This window comes from Elephantulus edwardii, unplaced genomic scaffold (assembly GCF_000299155.1).
Source record: "Elephantulus edwardii isolate Elephantulus edwardi_28Jun2011 unplaced genomic scaffold, EleEdw1.0 scaffold00242, whole genome shotgun sequence".
NCBI lineage: Eukaryota > Metazoa > Chordata > Mammalia > Macroscelidea > Macroscelididae > Elephantulus > Elephantulus edwardii.
In genome coordinates, this window is record NW_006399992.1 from 2,764,159 (window position 1) to 2,783,007 (window position 18,849).

The following is an 18,849-nucleotide window of genomic DNA, read 5'->3' on the forward strand; positions in this document are numbered from 1 at the left end:
ACTCTGTGACCTGCACTTGCCGTATATAATGTCCTTCCAAGTAAATCTGGTGTTTTAGTCAGTCTTTGCCTATGCAGGCAAATGAAGAGTTTCTATTAAGTCTTTTGAAAAACTGAAAATAACTTACAACTACTTGTCCCTATCTACTACCCTGTGATACAGGTTCCAGTTGTTACAGACTCCAAATGTTCTTCCACAGTGTGAGTTAACCTCTCCACCAAGTACTAAGAACAAAAGATGAGTTTTTATAAGGTATATTCTACCTCCAGACTTTGGACATCTTGCCACAACTCCCATTCTTCATTCTTCTTAGAGCTTAATTTATAGTTCTATTTCTTTGAAGAACCGTGACTAAAGAGTATCACAAGGATTGGGAGACCCTTGTTTAGGAATTATCCATCTAGTGCAGCCACTTAATTTCACATATAAGGTGGTTCTGTATTCAAAAGTTTGATAACATACAAAGGGTAAAAAAACAAAAACAAAAAGCTAAAAAACCCACCCCAAAACAAATCTATTTCACATATATATCAGCTAATGTTTCATTTCTAGAAAATTACATCCCAACCTACTAGGTATAAGCAATCTGAATAAAGTCAAAGACAATCTCAAATAGACTATTTCCATTTGTGAAATAAAAAAGAAAAGAAATGCTCCACATTACAGACATTATGTGTTTCTTTAAGCCTTATTTTTTATTTAGAGATTTTTCTGGTAAGGAGATATACCATAGGAAAGCAATTTCACTGGCAGTGAGGTATGTATATACTCTACCAAAATACTCCTTATTTTAACAGTTAACTTTATTTACATATGAAGAAAAGTATCAATGCATATACCCTTGGCTCAACTATAATATTAGTCATATTACACAACATAAAATGAAATGGTGCTTGCATACAAAAACTGTTATTTGTAAAAGAAATTTATTTAAAATTAAAAGAACTGATTTGTTTTTTGAAAGAATGAAAAAAAAAATCACAATTTATCATGATCAAGACACCTGGCACCATATTTCCATTCCTCACAGCACATTTATTTCATTAATTCCGTTATGTCGGTTCTTAGCATGAGCATAGTGTTACACGATTTTCGTACATATAATTACATCCAAAACAAGTTCTAAAATTTAAACTGTAAACATTCTCATTATATGTAAAATATTTCAATCGGTGTATTAAGTTTTGATAACTGATTAAATTGGGAAGAGAATATAAATGAGAAAGTCTATTCTAAATTGTGTAGTGAGCATCATTTATTAATTACATCTCTACAATGTTAAATAAAGAGGCAAACCTGTCCTGTAAGCATGTCAAATTTTAGGTAAAATATTAAAAAGAAACAAATCTGTTAACAAAAGGATGTCTTACAATAAAGAACATTAGAATTTTTTTTCGTCTATTATGATACAAAAATGTAAAGGGTAAATAGCATCTTTGTTGACAAAGTAGGAGGTAGCATGGATGCACCACTTTATTGTCTGAGAAATGCAACTGGAGTAAAGAATATTTCCTTACCACAAATAATTTCCAGGACTATGTACATATTTCTTTTAGAAATATTTGTTTAAACAAATCTCCCTCCACTTTTTAGTATATATATAAAAAAAAACCGTTTTGTGTGATTTTTAAAAAAACACTTACACATCTAGATAGAATAGTACTCATTGCCCTATTTGAGTGAACAGTCTCAAACTATGAAGTACATGATATTTAATGCCCTAAGTTGAGTAAATTTAGTCAGCGGTTCCTGGTATTATACAAAACACTAAATACATACAAACAAAATATAATATCTTATTCTTCTATGCAACTCTTGTGGGGAATTAACAGAGCCTTGATTCTGATAACACTGAAGAAAACATAATTTTCCAATAAGTCTGTCTATAAGTACCCATGTGCAACAGTTTAGAAATGGCTGCTTACAGGTCAATGATCTTTAATTGAGCGAACAGTTAATTGACAAAACGTAGTAAATCTTAAAAACATATCTTCCACCCTATATAAAATATAGACTACTTACTGTTTTAAGTACTTAATTTGCTCTGATGTCATTGTATTTCACATTTCCCCATTTTCCTGCTTTAGTATTTATAAATGAATAATTTAATGTGGCTTTTAAAAAAAGACAAGGAATTTCAAATTTACATCTAATTCCATTTTGCTATTTAAAAGGCTTCCTTGTTCTATGAAGCTGCTTCTGCCATTAGTAGAGAAAATGAAGTTTCTGTAATGGAGGCAGGCTTTTTAAGTAGTGACGTGACTTCCACCATGCCAGCTCCAGTCCGTGGAAGATTAGCATTTACAATGTGTCGCTGTAAATGCTTAATCCAGTCTTCCTGAACAGATAATGGTCCTCGAAAGACTAGGCCACAAAACCTATAGAAGAAGTTGATAGTTCTCTTAACATGACTAATTGCCTTTATTTAAAATCAATTCCTATAAAATCCATGAACATAAACAGTAAACATTACCACAGAGACAGTGCTTCATTAACAGTTACTACTAAATAAATCTGAAGTTAATTCAATAAAACATCAAACCCTCAATTCATATGTTTAACAGTTAAAGTATTTATGGAGGTGGAAACTTCACTCAACTCAAAAACTGCCACTGAGGCAGAAATCAATCATAATGGACTCTCTAGTGGGTTTTTGGAGGCTGTAAATCACATTAGAAGAGGCTGTCCATCCACTGGTGGATTCAAAGCAGCAGAGAGGCGCTCCCTTTGGATTAGCAATGCAACCCCTATGAACTATGCCACCAGAGCTCCTATGGGGACATTATAAGCAAGTTAAAAATTTTGAAAACGATATACTTACCCACCTGAATATATTTAAAGTAACAATTTCAAAATGTATCATACAATTTAGGAAAAAACATTTTCTAATTTAGAGCTCATTAAGCTACAGTATTTATATATGTTTGTGTTTGGGGTATTTGAGTATGAGTCTGGAAAGGGAGAGATGAGTGGGTGAATACAGGTATAACTGGGAAATTCTGCATGTCTGGGTCCACAAAATAAGGAAGTATTTCAATTTCAAACAATTTTTTTGTTTCTCAATGTACATAAAGTTATATTTACATGAGACTACAGTCTACTAAGAGCTCTGGTGGCCTCGTGGCAAGAAGCTGCACTGCAATAACAAAGGCACGCAGTTCAAGGCCCTGGCTGCTCCAAGAGAGGATAGATGATCTCCTGCTGTGCAATTAACTGTCTCTGAAAACTCATTGGAGGGCCAGCTATGGGTCAGCTCTGACTTTAGTAGACTATGTTATTATTGTTGTGTACGGTAAAGTGTGCAACAGCATTTGAGAAGGTATGAAATGAGAATTACTAGAAATACAGAAACATGAAATGAGCATATACTGATGGAAAAATAGCTCTGACAAACTTGTTCAGTGTAGGATTGCCACAAGCTATGTATTCATAACAAAGGCAAAATATGAGACACACAATAAAGTGAAGCACAATAAAATGAGATATGCTTATACACATATGCTTGCCTTGAGGGGAGAATGTGTTCCCAATAAGGAAACAAGATAGTTGGTTGTTTTAAAAAAACAAATCAAACATAATTAAAGAAGCAAAAACCCAACCTTATCAATCACATTATAATAATCTCTCAGATAATATAAAAACAAGGTAGCTCTGGTGGTCTTAAGAGCAAAAAGTGCTGCCAACCAAAAGGCACAGCTTAAATCCATGAGCTGATTGAGGGAGAAAGATTAGCATTCTTGCACCTTGTAATTTACTGCCTGAAAACCCTCAAAAATCAGCTAGGAGTTGCTTCAGACTCAATGGTACATAATAAAACAACAATGTAAAACTATGATGTATCCCCCTTTTAAGTTTTTGTTGTTTTTTCCATTGCTGTCCAATTAAAACAGACTCAGAGCTGACTTCACAGTGGGTATTCAAAGGCTGTATATCAAATAGTAATAGATCACTCATCTTTTTCCCTAGGAGCAGCTTGTGGATTTGAACCACCTGCCTTTGTGATAGGAGTGCAGCTTCTTACTCACTAGGTTACCAAAATAGTATATATTACATACACAATATATTTTTTTTCCAAAAAGGTCATATATGACATAATTGTTCAGAATGCATCTTATGCCATAAATTAAGCATCTCCCTCCAAAACAAATTAAGAAGCAAAAAATCAACAACTATTGGTACAAAAACAAAAATGTGAAGAAACTGATGAGATCTGGTAATAACCTACCTGCATCTAAGAATGTAAACCTCGTCAGCACCATGAGGTAATGTTAGCATTTTCTTCTTGCTTCCTGATCTTGACCTTGATTTCTTTTGCTTACAATCTAAGGCTAAACAAAGAAGGAAAAGACTTAGTATTTCTTTATACAATTACATATATTTCTAAAGTGATCACATGATCTAAATCAAGTAAAAACTGGGGGATTTTTGCATTCATTTGCCCATTCCCTGAGGCATGCACTAACCTGTAGTTAATTAATATTCGTTATGATAGTACATACACTTTTTGTAAGCTATTTTATCAAATAACCTTCAAGTTAAGTTTTCCTTATTTCCAGGAAAACGGAAACTGTTAAACTAGATCATTAGGGTTGCATTTGATTACTACTTTATTAAGTAGGTCCCACGTGCTTATGAAAGCTTATTAAGGAACTACCAGCAATATAGTAAAAAAAAAAAAACAAACAAAAAACAAACCCAAAAACAATAAAACCAAAACAATGAAAGATCATTTTGAGGTCTATGATAACAAACAGCTATTAAAAATTGTATTTTGGTCTGATATTTGGAAGGGCAAAAAGGTCTCATTTTCATTTTTTAATGCAAATATTTATTGCATGCACAGTCATGTTAAGTTTTCTTAACATTTCTGGCACTTCCCTGTTCCACTAGTAGCATATTTTAAAGGTATTAGTCAAATAAGAGGGATGGAAATTCTTATTTAAACGGACCAAAATTAATGCTACTATTGAATGCTTTTCACCATTTTACTATATCTTCATTATTCTTTTAATATAAAGGTGGGACTTAATTAAAGATATGAAAGAGTTGTCTTTTTTTTTTTTTCAAAGGAAAAAAAGATATGAATAGACTGGGTTGGGGCTAGGAAGTTGCTCTGCCAACCTGCAGTCAAGCAATTTGAATTCATCAGCTGCTCCGGAGGAAAGAAATCAGCAATCTCCTCCCTCCTGTGTGTTTTACTGTGTCTTAACCCGCTAGAGGATCAGCTATGCATAGGTTCCAGCTTGACAGTAATGAGTTTGATTTTTTTAACACTGTAATGGTCTTTGTTTATAGCAATACCATTCCTTTAAATAAATGGATGATAGTGATCCAAGGTGCTGCTGGTTAGTTAGCAGAAAGAGAAGGAAAAGAGTTTATCTCTAAGGATTCAACGGGGAAGGGAGAGAAGTCCAACAGAAGAACTGCTCAACTATCTTCTGTTACTTTGCCATATAAAATCTGGAAAACTCTAGGTAAGAGAGAACAGAAACTCGCTATTCAGTGAAGTCAGTTGTTCCAAGTCCAGACTCCAGAAGAACAGATGCTGCTATCACAAAACCAGAAGTTAAGTGGCAATGCAACCGAAATGTCATACAGCAAATTAAAAATGAGAGAAGCCTAAATTCTTATTCAAACCACTTTCAGTTTCTGGTTATCTTCCTATTTAAAAGTAAAATCTAGGGCCTCTTAAAGTCCTTATCTTCTTATTCTGAGAAGAAGAATCTAATAAGTAAAGAACTCACAGAAGTATTAAAGCATAGTTAAATTCAAAGCTGAACAATAAAAATCTAGAACATAGAAATCTTACAAGTTTTTCATTAGTTATCTCAGTCACCTGACCCAGTCAACTCGTGGAGTAAAAAATAATGAAATATAGTACCTTAACCACTGATATTAAGACAATAAAAATGGAAATTTGTTCCATCTAAGTATTATTTGTTTAAAAAGAATATTAGTAGTGGTTACACTTAAAATTATTCAACAGCTAGATAAATCAATCACTAGACAGCCTAAGTTATGTGTGATGAATAAAGAAGCAAAACCAGGCTCTTCACAACCAGTAGAAGAGAGAAGTATGTGCTTTTGTAAATCAGCACATTTTTTTTAAGCTGCTTTGGAGAGTGGTTTAAGTGGATTTTAAGCAATTCATACACTGGAAGTAAACAGTTAAGAGTATACAATGAGCTAAATGCTACTACCTTTCCTCTATTGTAAGGTTAACAGATTATCTGATCTCTATCTCTGTGCTGCATGAACAGAACAAGCATTTATTTTCATGATTACGGGTAGAATCTTACCTTAATTAGTCTGCTAGTTGTCTAAACTGCCACTTGTATTCAAACTCATTTTAAAATGCAAACAAATTACTGTAGAGTGCAAGTAGAATACAGGATAAAATTATTTAAAAATTTGTTGTTCACACAATGCTAATACTAAGTAGTAAAGAAACTGAGCAAGAATATTAGAGGATAAAGTGAAGGCTGCAAAAATGCTTTTACTTGTTACAAAGCACAAAATTACATTTAAATGCTGTAATACTTAAAAGTGAAACTGGACATGCTTATTTTAAAGGCATTTTAAAAAAATATATCTTTTATAATGAAGGGAGGAAGAATATTGTGTGTTGAGATGCTACATGACTTCTGCACTGTTAACATTTAGGCTGCTTTACAAAATAATCAGATCTAAATTTTAGATTAAAATGTCATAGTTTTAACAGTAATTAACATCTGAAGATAGTATAACTTTAGGAAAAGAGAGCAACTCTTACCAACATAAGAATACTTCTTCTCTAATACCCAGGCATTCCAAATAAAATTAGAAGATTACATTAATGGAGAATCATTGGAAACTCATCGATAAGGTAAAAACACCAAAAAACAGAGACATATGATAAATTGCATCTAAGTGGATCAAAGTCTAAATTATCAATCATTATCAATCAGCTCTAAATTTTTTCTTTCTTGAAATTGTTACTCCTTTCTATCAAGTGCAATATAAATACATTTTACAGGAATATTTTCTTCTAATAACAACCTCTACCTTGCAATATTTGTGATACATTTTTAAAATCTGTTAACCCCCCAAGTATTTAACATATACATAAACGGAGACACTTATGATATGTTATACATGAAAAAGATGATATACACAAAACGTTTCACAAATTAAAAAATGACAAAAAGAAACATGTCTATTACACAAAATATCACTTAACAGATTTCATTATATCTCTTGAGACAAGTAATTTTATCATGAACTGTGCCAAGAGTTACTGGAACATTAAAAAATAAAATATCACTGATATTGTTTCATGTACTAGGGCTTATCAGTGTTTGTGATAAACAACAAAAGGTTTAACAATGTTGTTTATATGAACCATCCAGTCAATGAGATAATTTTGTTATGTAACAGGATTTTATTTGAAGTTATTTGACAATGTAAAAAAACCAAAGCTTCCCCACCTTTCAAGTAAACCTATTAACATTATTTTTAAACTTAAAATTTACAAAAGATACATTAAATTTTCTTAATTCTGCTTGAATAAAATTGTTTCTTTACATAAGAACAAAACCAGTCACTCAAATCTTCCTCTACCAATACAACTGAGGGCAGCAGAAACTACATTTAAACCAGAAGAATGTGAGAGGAAAATTGAAGTTATTTGTTATCAAGAATCTAAACCAACAGTGGAATTCTACTTTTAAGGAGAATTACGTTAGCTGTAAAGTCATATATAAAAATTTAAGACTATATCTTGCATTAAAACAGCTGTTCTGGTCAAACAGAAGAGTTCTGGTGGCCAAGTGGCAAGAAGCTGTGTTGCAGTCCTGAAGGCATGAAGTATGAGTCCACCAGCTGCTCTGCAGGAGACGGATAGGCAATCTCTTTCCATTTCATTAACTGCCTCTGAAAATCCACCAGAGGTTCAGCAATGGGTAGGTTCCGACTGGATGGTACATAGCAACAGCAGCAGATTTACAACCCCTCAGGAACACCATATTGTTATGATATAAAATACAACAGTTATGACAACAATAACAACGTACATGTGCCTAAATGACTGAACCTGAACAATGCAAGGCAAGTCAAGAAATAACACGATGGATACAAATACAAATCCCAGACCCTGAAAAAAGGGGGAGGGGCAGAAATGCACTTTTAGTTAAAAAAAAAATTGTTTCTTTCAATAAATGACCTCTGAAAATGAAAATATATTTATTTCAAAAGAAAATCATTACATTTTGTGATAAAGATGTGTATGTATCATAAGTAAATTTTCATTCAGTCCCAAATATGTTCATTTGCAATCATCCTTTTTTGCCCATTGTTTAATAATACCATTCATAGCTCCATTTCCTCAGTTTCATTTCTAACTGGTTTTTAGCACCCCTGGGGATACTTAATATAATGACCAGGCTATGTATACTCAAAATGAGAGGCATGGAATAGTCCTATAGAAGCAGGGGCGAATTACCAATACAGTAAGCATGAGCTTACTTTTGCTTAATTACTAAATTGTATTGAACAATTTCACATGAGTTTCACTCAATCTTTAATGTAATGAAAATCCTACTTAGTGGTACTATCTTGTCCTTTTAGGGACTGTGAATTTAAAAAGAGGCTTTGATTCTGTAGGAAGATGATGTGGGGCTACGAAAGGAATGGATGCCAGTTCTATTAGAGAATTGCTGATACGGTGGGAAACACGAAATTGTTCATCATAAATGAGAAAATAAACCCAACTAACCTATGCTTACCTTATGTATTGAGTAACTCAACACTAACCAGAGAAGAGATCATTTCTTCTCCATTTAGTTGGGCTGTATATGGCTGCATACTATAGTTCAAGTAATAGTGGCTACGAGTTGATTCAGGAAGACAGCATGGACAAGAATGACAAATAAGCAAACCATCATTCTAACACCATTTAAAAGCTGGTAATGGTGGCTGCTGAGTGGTAAGCTAAGAAAAGGATGCACGTCCTAGGGGTAGACTGAAAGACAAGGAAAAATTAATTCTATTTGCTCCCACTAATCTTTGAAGGTTCACAAGGCCACCAACAATTTAGAAAAAATTATGTAAATAGTATTTTCTTTCTCAAAGCAAACCAAAAAAGGACTTTTATTTATTTATTTAAAGTGAAGAACTATGTTAGCTTAGAGAAAGAAAGGATGACAGTGATGGGGTTTGTCCTTATAGAGAAGCCAGCCTCTCATTTATTCAGCATATGCTTTTCTATCTGTAAATAAGGCCTATGCATATGGACATGTGACCTACTCAGTTGCATAAGGTCTTTTGCACTTGGTTTTAAGGCTTTACTGTTGGAATTTTGACATTCTCAATTTTTGCACAAGAGGTGCCACATTTTCACTTTGCATCAGGACCTGCAAATATCTACACCTTTACTCTTAATGAAGGAGTCTTGGTAGCATAATGGGTAATCTTTTAGGCTGGTAACCAAAAAGTCAGCAGTCCAAATTTACCAGTCCTTCCCAGAGGAAAAAGACGGGCAGTCTCCTGTTGTAAAGATTTATTCTTGGAAACTCTATATGTTGGAATTGACTCAATGCAGTGGGTTTGGTTTTTTGTGTTGCTTTACTCTTAGTGAAAAAGGTATAACTAAGTTCCATCTCAAATTTATAAAAAAGTCGTTATTAAGATCAAGACTGCTACATCCCATTACAATCGGAATGGACTCTCATACTCCTAACACTAAGTCTTCATTCTAGCTATACATTAAAAATCAAACCAAGCTTCAAATCTTCACAAGAATGTATGGGTACGCTCACCATCCTTGTCCCTCGACAATGTCATTTTTAAATGGAGTTATTTTGTTATTATCCCAAGTAACTTTCAGAAGCTCTGGTAGCAGAGTGGTTAAATCAAGTAAATCAAACCTATCACTCATTCCATGGAAGAAAATTGTGGCAATATGCTCCCACAGATTTACAGCCTTGGACACACTATGGGCCATTCTACTCTTACATGGTCACTAAGAAAATGGAGTTAAACCAGTTTTCTATCTTGCCAAAAGCTAAACGCTAACAAATGCATTCTTTCCGAAGGCCTTGTGCCCAAAACTACTTATTGGTCAGTTAAGAACTGGAGAGAGTGCACATATAATTACATCTTTGTGGTAAGAAAAATAACATTTACTCTTTCAAAGTGAGTTGTTCTAGAACATTGTTTTAAACATTGATAACAGTAGGCACTTTTTATCAACATAAAACAGTTTCTCAAGACCAAGACAAATCTAAAAGTGGCATAAACATTAAAATACCTAAATACAAATCTGCCTTAAGTAATTCTTGTTCAAAACTACCTGAATATAACCATATATTCCACCCTCCAAAGTATTATTATTTTAAACTATCATTTCATACTAAGTAAGCAAAAATGAAAGAATTCTTCTTGATTACAAAATTTGTTCTAGGAACCATCACCTTAGTCTGAAATTTCCTTTAAACAATATTAAAATACAGTTATGTTCAAATGAAATTAAGACAGAGCTCACAATAATTATCCTTGTAAATCTTAGTGTCACAAAATGGTTCCAAGTTAGCTTTCTGTAATTTTGAAATACCTGATAACTTTCCAGCCAAAAGCCAAATAAACTATCCCCTGCACGATACTGGACAATTATGTTTCTGCTCAGCTGTATACTTTTAACACTGCAAAGCAAGAATTAGCATTTATTCCTCAAATTCTAGACACAATGTAACTGTAAATCCTATTCTTTCCTATCTGGAATTAATAATGAAACATCAATCTCCAGTAAGCCATCTCTTTTGCATTAATCTACAAAAGAAAATATCTAAGGAATCCCAAACAGTTAAATAATCAACTGCTAGCTGAAAGGATAGTAGTTCAATGCCACCTAGAAATAGTTCACAAGACAGGTCTGGCAATCTACTTAAAGAACACACTTTGATAGGCCTATGAAGCACAATTCTATTCTAACACACATGAAGTCACCATGAGCCAGAATCCACAGCAAACAACATGGGTTTTGTGTTGTCCCCCTTTCCCCCAAAAATCACTTACAGGAGATCAACTAAGTGTAGCTCTGGCCAGCAACATGTCTCTTTACTGTATATTAAGCCATATTATAAACAGCAAAAAGAAACGCATGCTAGAAATCACAGAAAATACAAACACTCAACTGAGGACATAAAGACATGTGACATGTGTTTTTAAAAAATTAACACCTATAAAACACCAGGTTAAGTCATTTGTTACAGCAAAACAAGTTACAAAAGGACAGCCCTGGAAAATCATCCAGTGACAAAACCACAACAAATGCCAGAGATCTAATTAGATTCTCATGATGAACAAGATGTCAATCAAAAAAAAGAGATTTTCAACCAAAATGAACTCCTAAATTTTGTAACCAATAACCAGTAAAATATAAGAACTTTATGCTCTTACAGTACTATTCTCTTAAAAGAACGTACTGGTTCAGTAAGTGTGGTTACATGCTTTGTTAAGTGGACAGTCAGGTGATGAAGGTTAGCTAGAAAAAAAGACAAGATGGCAGTACATCAGCAAGAAGATTGAAAACAGAAATTTGTATTCTATTTAACTTTCAATTTATTTGCCAAGTCCTTCCTGATTTTACTTCACTTCTTATACTTCTTTCTCCTTTATATTCTCCTGCTGTTGCCTTAAATAACCTATTTATAATTTCTTCCTCATTGACACAACCAATTCACTTTACCTTGTACTTTCATAAATGTAAAGAGCCATTTAAAGAGCTTATCAAAATTCTTAATTCCATCACTTACATTAACCACCCTTCTGTACCCTCTACCCTGTCTAACTCTTTTTACCACCAAGGTCCATTTCCATTAGCTATATTTTAATATCCAAATCAACCATTAATTCTAAAAGCACTGCTGGGTCCTAATCAGACTGAGAGGAGTCCTGGTAGCAGAGTGGGTAAGTGCTCAACTGCTAACTGAAAGGCCAGTGTTTGGAACCTACCAGCTGCTCTGCAGTAAAAGATGTGGTAACTTGCTTTCATAAAGATTATAGCCTTGAAAATTCTATGCGGCAGTTCAACTCTGTCCTACAGGGTCTCTGAGTAAAACTGACTCAACGGCAATGAGCTGTTAGGCTGAAAAGACCCTGCGCTCCCTCTGAGGATACACCGTTTCACACAAACCTTTTCAAGGGGACTTACCAATTGATCTTTTAATACAACCACATTCACATGTGCTCTCATTGTATGGTAAGACTCATCTAATGCGATCTTTAGCATATTTAGCATTACACTAGTATAAAATGCATTAACCAATTGTTGTTGTTGTTGTTAAGTGCAGTTGAGTTGCAGGTGACTCATAATGACCCTATGAAGTAGAGTCCTCAACACTTGGGATTAACCAATTAGGCATGCAACATTATATACTGAATTAATGAATAAATCTGCCCGTCATCTTTTCATATTGTGTACAAATACTCTGGTAGATGCTGGAATAAGACAAAAATTATCTGTAATAGTGATTTTAAGTAAGATTAAAAAATAATTCAAGAAGTATTCTTCCCAATTAATGTTACTGGGGAAAAATATATATATATAGTGTATATTAAATCCAAACTCACTATTTTTTATAAGAACAATGTTTTGGAAAGACTACCAAAATACTTAGGTTAAAGCTGTTAGGATAAAACTTCTGGGTTGGCACCAAAAGTTTAGATAAAGGACTAGGTTTTCATCACCAAGAATATATTCTCAACTTCAACAATTCAATAACTTGTTAATATATTCTCAACTTCAACAATTCAATAACTTGTTAATCCTAAACAAATGGGATGCTATTATGTAAACAGATATACATATAAATACACATATAAAAGCTTCTAATAAAGAATAAGACCTTGTAATGCAAAGCCTGGAATCTACTTCTTAAGGGACATATCCATTAAAAAAACAGTCTTTGGTTCTACTATGAAAAACATGGGACATCTATGAATCAATGTGACTGCTACTGGTTAATGAAGAACAATACTACAGAAATTACATAGTATCTATTATTCAGTATTACAGTTAACTTGTGGTGGCAAGTTTTTCAAAGGCAGTAAATCACACAGGAGGAGACTTGTTCTGTGGAGCAGCTAATGGATTCAAGCTGTAAACCTTTGCAATGGCAACTCGATTCTTTGCCATTAAGCCACCAAAGCTCCCTACATAGAATACGGAACCCAGAAAATATAAAATCCAGTCTCTCACTGTCTTACGGATAACTTTCAAAAGTATTTTCAAAATTACAATTTGGCCAGACCACTTCCTATAATTAAAACATAAAACAAAACAAAACAAAACAAACCCTTAAGTTTTTTGCATAGTTGACTTCAAGGCACCTAAAAACACAAAAGCAAACAAAAATACCTTAAATTTTTACTAATTAGCTGACTCATAGTATCTAATAACAAGAACTTAAAGTATTTAAATTCTTCCTTTCCTGTATCATCTATGGTGCTGCAGAAAAATACCCATAGGTCTTTCCCAAATGCCTTTACATTCTTCTAGGTGGTACAGCACTGGTCTGTGCGTTGCTGTACAGAGGTAACTTGTGGTTGCTGTGATGCTGAACACTGGGACACTGATGTGCCAAATGTGGTAATGGGTACCCACGGTGGACAGTGTTGGCTGGAGCCTCCCGACTAAAACAAGCCTGGAAGCAGGAGCAGCATCCACTTCCGAAATGGCTTTTCTCCAGAAACTCTATGTATGAACAGTGCTCAGGCCTTTCCTTCATAGGGTTGTTATGAGTTGTCTACGACTCAACGGCACCTAACAACAATAACATTTTTAATCCAGATAACATCCTGTGGCCATATTATACTTTTATTTTTGTTTGGAATGCTCTACTTCCATCTCCACTTCCTAAAACTTTCCTTATGTCTCAAGGTTAAGGAAACATTTATTTACAAAGCTTTCTCTAATAGTACAATTGAATTTAGTGACGATTACAATTATGCAGCAGGAATACAAAATCATCTTTACAGCCTCATGGACTAGAATTAGTATAACACTGTATAACTTTTGTTTAATCTTCTCAACAACCATGTAGATTGTATAGATACATTTTATATATGGGAGACTAACAAGGAACTTAAATTTTCCTAACTTAGGCAGTTAATAAATAGCACAGCTGAAATTAGAATCAAGGCATTCATACCATAGAATCTAGTTCTGAACTGAACTATACTGTCTACTGTAAGTAGGACAGCACATCCTTTGCTTAGATACTTTTAAAGAAAATTGCAATGGAAATTTAAAGTGATGTTAAATCAGTACCTGATTCAATACTAGTATGCATCAAACAACTTCTGTAGAGAAAGCCAACTGATTTTTGTATGTTGATCTTGTATCCTGCTACTTTGCTGAACTGGTCAACTACGTCCAATAGTTTTCTTGCTGAGTCTTTAGGGTTTTCTAAGTATACTATCATGTCATCAGCATAGAGGGATAATTTTACCTCTTCGTTGCCTATTTGGATACCTTTTATTCCCTTCTCTTGTCTTATTGCTATTGCTAAGACTTCCAAAACAATATTGAATAAAAGAGGTGATAGTGGGCATCCTTGCCTAGTTCCTGTTCTTAAAGGGAATGCCTTTAACCTATCAAACAACTTCTGAAAGAACAATTTTTTTCTTAAACTATTAGTTCTACTTTTCTTTCTCTTCTTCATTTAAAAAGGTTGTATGTCTGAGTCTATACAGTCAAAAATGTAAAACGCAATCCCAATAAAAATGTTTAAATCAACATTATTTTTCTTCTTTAAAACTTAACAGAATGCTACATAACACAGAGGACTGTGCAAGCATGCAGTCAGTTCAATCTTACTTTCACCTAAATTGGTAGCACATTCTGCCTTAAATGACTTAAAATTTTATAGAAATGTTAATATCCTGTGTTAACACATATTTTATTGTACAATCCAGAGCACTTAATCAAATGACAGAGACATTTGACTAGGCTGGGAAATCAGGCCTAAACCAGGCTATCTGGTCACTCAATAATAATTATACTGTATTCTTAATATAGCTGGTATAAAAACAATATTTAAAACAAGTATTATTAAGCACACACCAAAAAAGTAAAATAAAAAGTCCAAAAGCACCTGGGTACCTCTATTAGCCAATATGATTTTAAAAATTAGGGGGGAAATGTTTCAGAATATACAAGGAAAGGGAGCACAAGATTTTACATTTATCAAAAGTGTGGAAATCACTACTGTATTTTCTTCAGCTTTTCATTTTTCTTTTCTGTGCCCTAGGACCACCAAACACACATTGAATACTTTCTAGTATTTTTAAAAGTTTTGGTTAGTTTTTAAAAATATTTTAAAAAAACCTTCTTTTTTCACTTAAGTCCTAGAACATATTTCCATTCAGGGTATATGACTCCTCTCTGGTAATAAAGTTTTAAGATACTTCTGTATTAGAAGGTATTACAATACTGCCTTTGATCACAAAAAGGGTTAATTTTGTGGAGGATCTTCAGATGAGATAAAAGCATTGTTATTTTTTTAATGGACTAACAAGACATGGCAAAGAGAGACTTGCCTCAATGACTATTCGTGGATTTACTTGAGCAGTAAGAATTGAACATTTTCTGAAGTCCTTCTGATCCGAGCCTTATCCTGTCTCGGTTCCCTATTATTTTTTGTAACTGGATCCTACTCTATTCCAGCTTTACTAGATGTTCCTAACCTTAAACACAACTTCACTGTAAGGTTTTCCTAAAAAGTGTCTAAGCAAAGGATGAGCTGTCCTGTGTATAGTAGACAATACAGTTCAATTCAGAACTAGACCCTATGGTATGACTGCCTTGATTTGAATTTCAGCTGTGCTATTTATGAATTTAATTTATTAATTAAATTAAGTTCTTTGTTAATCTTCTATAAAATGTACCTATACAACCACATGGTTGTTGAGAAGAAAAGATACACAAGCGAATTACACAGCAAAGCATCTGACACAGAAGTTGATCAACTAATAAGTGACTTTAAAAATCATAACTATTTTCTATTTCTGGTTTCTTACTTTCCCTCTTCCAGTATCTCTAATGTCCACTATCATTTTCAAGTGCAAGTAATACAATTAAAACAGGAGTATTAATCTAGTAAAGTTAAAGCTCATTCTAACTCCTTTCATTTAACATAAACGGTCATCTAGTATCAAGTCACGGGATAAAGCAAAGAAGTGGAAAGAAAAACACAAGTATTAACACAGTGTTTCTTCAGTGGGAAGAATATATATATAAGATGTAAGTCATTAGCAGACACAAAGAAGAACACGAAAGTTAGGAATACAACAGAAGAAAGCAGAGGATAGTGATCTAAAAGAGCAAGAGAAATTGGAAAAAGTGTGGGAGAAGAGCATATTAGGCAGAAAGATTTACATAGATCTATTTAGCCAAGAAGGTATATATTAAGATGTGAGAGAAATGGGATTTGCTGGAAGCAGGATAGCTTAAAAGGCTATAAACAAAAGAGCAAAGCATTTGGCAGAGTATAAGAAGCAGTATTACATATGAGTAACCTGATAAAAATTTTCACTAGCAGTATTAAGAGGTTATCTGAAAGGTTGGGCTAACCAACAACAACAACGAAAAAAAAAAAGCAAGCACAGAAATGTGCATATTAAATAGAATTATGGACATAGGCACATTTATTCATTTAGGGGCATTAAAATAAAAATCTATTCAACTGTTTACATGGGCCATTATTAAGGCTTGCCCCTTCAAAGATGTGCTCTATAGACCAAGAAAAATGCAATTTGCTTAGTTTTTCTAGTCAGCTCTAACATATGAAATACAGTTTATTTCCAAATAAAACATCTTTTCATGCTAAAACTATTATTTTTTCTCTTCTTTCTTTTAACCAAAGAGGTATCTTTCCTGCAATTTATTAACAAAATTTAAAAAGGAAAATTAATATTAAAAAATAAATGGGACTAATAAAAACTCAAAAGCTCCACACTTCTTTCACATTACTTTTTCCTCAAAATGAAGTGAATAAAAGCCAAACCAAAAAAAAAAAAAGCACTGTTTACTTAAAATTTTATCTAACAGTTTACAAGTTGCTGAAATTTAATTTACATCCAGACTCAACTGCTGATTACCAAAGAAGTCTATTAATAACACGTGAATTAGCATCAGTCTGGTAAGAAAAAAAAATGTATTGGATCAAACAGACCTGCTGTGGTACCTGTTCAAACATACCTGTACCAGGCAAAAGTCCAGTACTCTTCTTTCGTGCATAAGCGCGTAAGTGGTTGGACAGGCTAACAGCACTTGTAAACGTCGTATTGCAATGCACACATGTTCTAAGCTTCAGAGGCATACCTATCATTCAAAAGAAAACTATAATCCAGTTCTACTTTTAAAAAAAGGTGAAATTTTCTTATCTTAAAGTGTGTAGGAAAAAAAATACCACAATAAAGATGGTTTAAAAAATGGTCTCTGAATTACTACAGTTAAAATCAAGCAAGGACGTTTAAGTAAAGAAGGATTAGTTTCGAGTTAGTATTTAGAGCCAACCCAGGCTCTTTGGAAAAGCAGAAGAGAAGTGACTTGAATTTCTGAGACCTTCTGGGTTTAACGCTTACTATCACTTTCCTGTGTTAAAAAAAGGTTATTTCCTAAGCATAAATTACAATCTTATGATCTGAAGAGCACAGTTCTATTCAGAAGTTTTAAAGCTTTCAACAGTACCACTAAAAAAAAAATAATTAAAAATCTAGTTAGAAAAAGTGGTAATTAAAGTGTCTTATCCACAAAACTGTAAAAGGTTCAATACTAAATTAGGCTTTCTGTTAAAGGCTGGGAGAAAAGGTGGTAAAACACACCACTGAACAGCTGTTAGACACATCATTTTATTCAGGGCATTTTATGTTCATTACTCTGGATGAGCAATCAATAAGGAAAGTTAATGATTTGATGATTTTTGTTAAAATCTTTGTGCTACATAAATGATCAACAAGCTAACATTCTCAGTCCTCAAAGAAAAGAAAATATGCTGACACTAAAAGCAAGTCCTAACTTCCAGACAACCCTTACTTCCCAACACATTTTAATTGATTTCTTCAACATTACTGTGAAAGCCATGCCTATTTCCATTTGCTGAATTGAACCATACCTTCCTTGGTCAACACAACCTAGATTTTATTGTTCTGAAAAAAACATTAAAAGCTACTGACATTGAAAAACTCTGTACAGAACAAAGAACCCTACTGACCAGAAGATTATACAAAATAATTTATTCTTTGCAGACCATAAACCAAAACTACATTACAAATATACAGAATAATCCAATGACTGTCCAAAGTAAAAAAAATCACCGCAGCAGTAGCATCCAATTCCTAAATAACATGCGTCCGGAAACACTATGAATTTTGATAAATGTCGATAGTTGTAGAGGGGCTTCAGACCTTTTGTTCATAGGGTCACTATGCGTCGTGCTTGATTTGAAGGCAATCAACAACATAGGAATTTTATTATTATTCTAATGGTGAATTACTATGAACTTAAAACACAACTGAGTCCTAATCATTAGTCCAGTTACATTAATGTACAACATCATTAACATTAAAAAAACCAAAGCAATCCACCAAAAACTATAAAAACAATTAAAATTTTTCTAGTCTTAAATCATAAACCAGAACTAACAATAACAATGTTTAATTATGGTACCTGCACATCATTTGCCAACCTATCTATTTTGTGGACAAAATATTGGTTTACAAACAGTAAATTGTCTATTGTTTCATGCCTCCTCCTCCCCTCCCCCGCCCCGCCCTGCCCCACCAAATACATCTTATATTTACAAGAGTTCT

General features: G+C 33.4%; 1 protein-coding gene across 2 annotated transcripts in view; it reads right to left on the reverse strand.

Annotated features, from left to right (window-relative positions):
- Positions 1–676: 676 nt before the first annotated feature.
- ZNF644 (zinc finger protein 644) overlaps positions 677–18,849 on the reverse strand; it is a 109,804-nt gene continuing 91,631 nt past the window's right edge. For both annotated transcript variants that reach the window (XM_006898958.1, XM_006898957.1), the window contains 2 exons: positions 4,226–4,328; positions 677–2,378 (listed from right to left, as the gene is read on the reverse strand). In XM_006898958.1, coding sequence (XP_006899020.1) covers positions 2,186–2,378; positions 4,226–4,328 — 296 coding nt within the window. In that variant the 3' untranslated portion in view covers positions 677–2,185. The remainder of the gene's footprint in view (positions 2,379–4,225; positions 4,329–18,849) is intronic.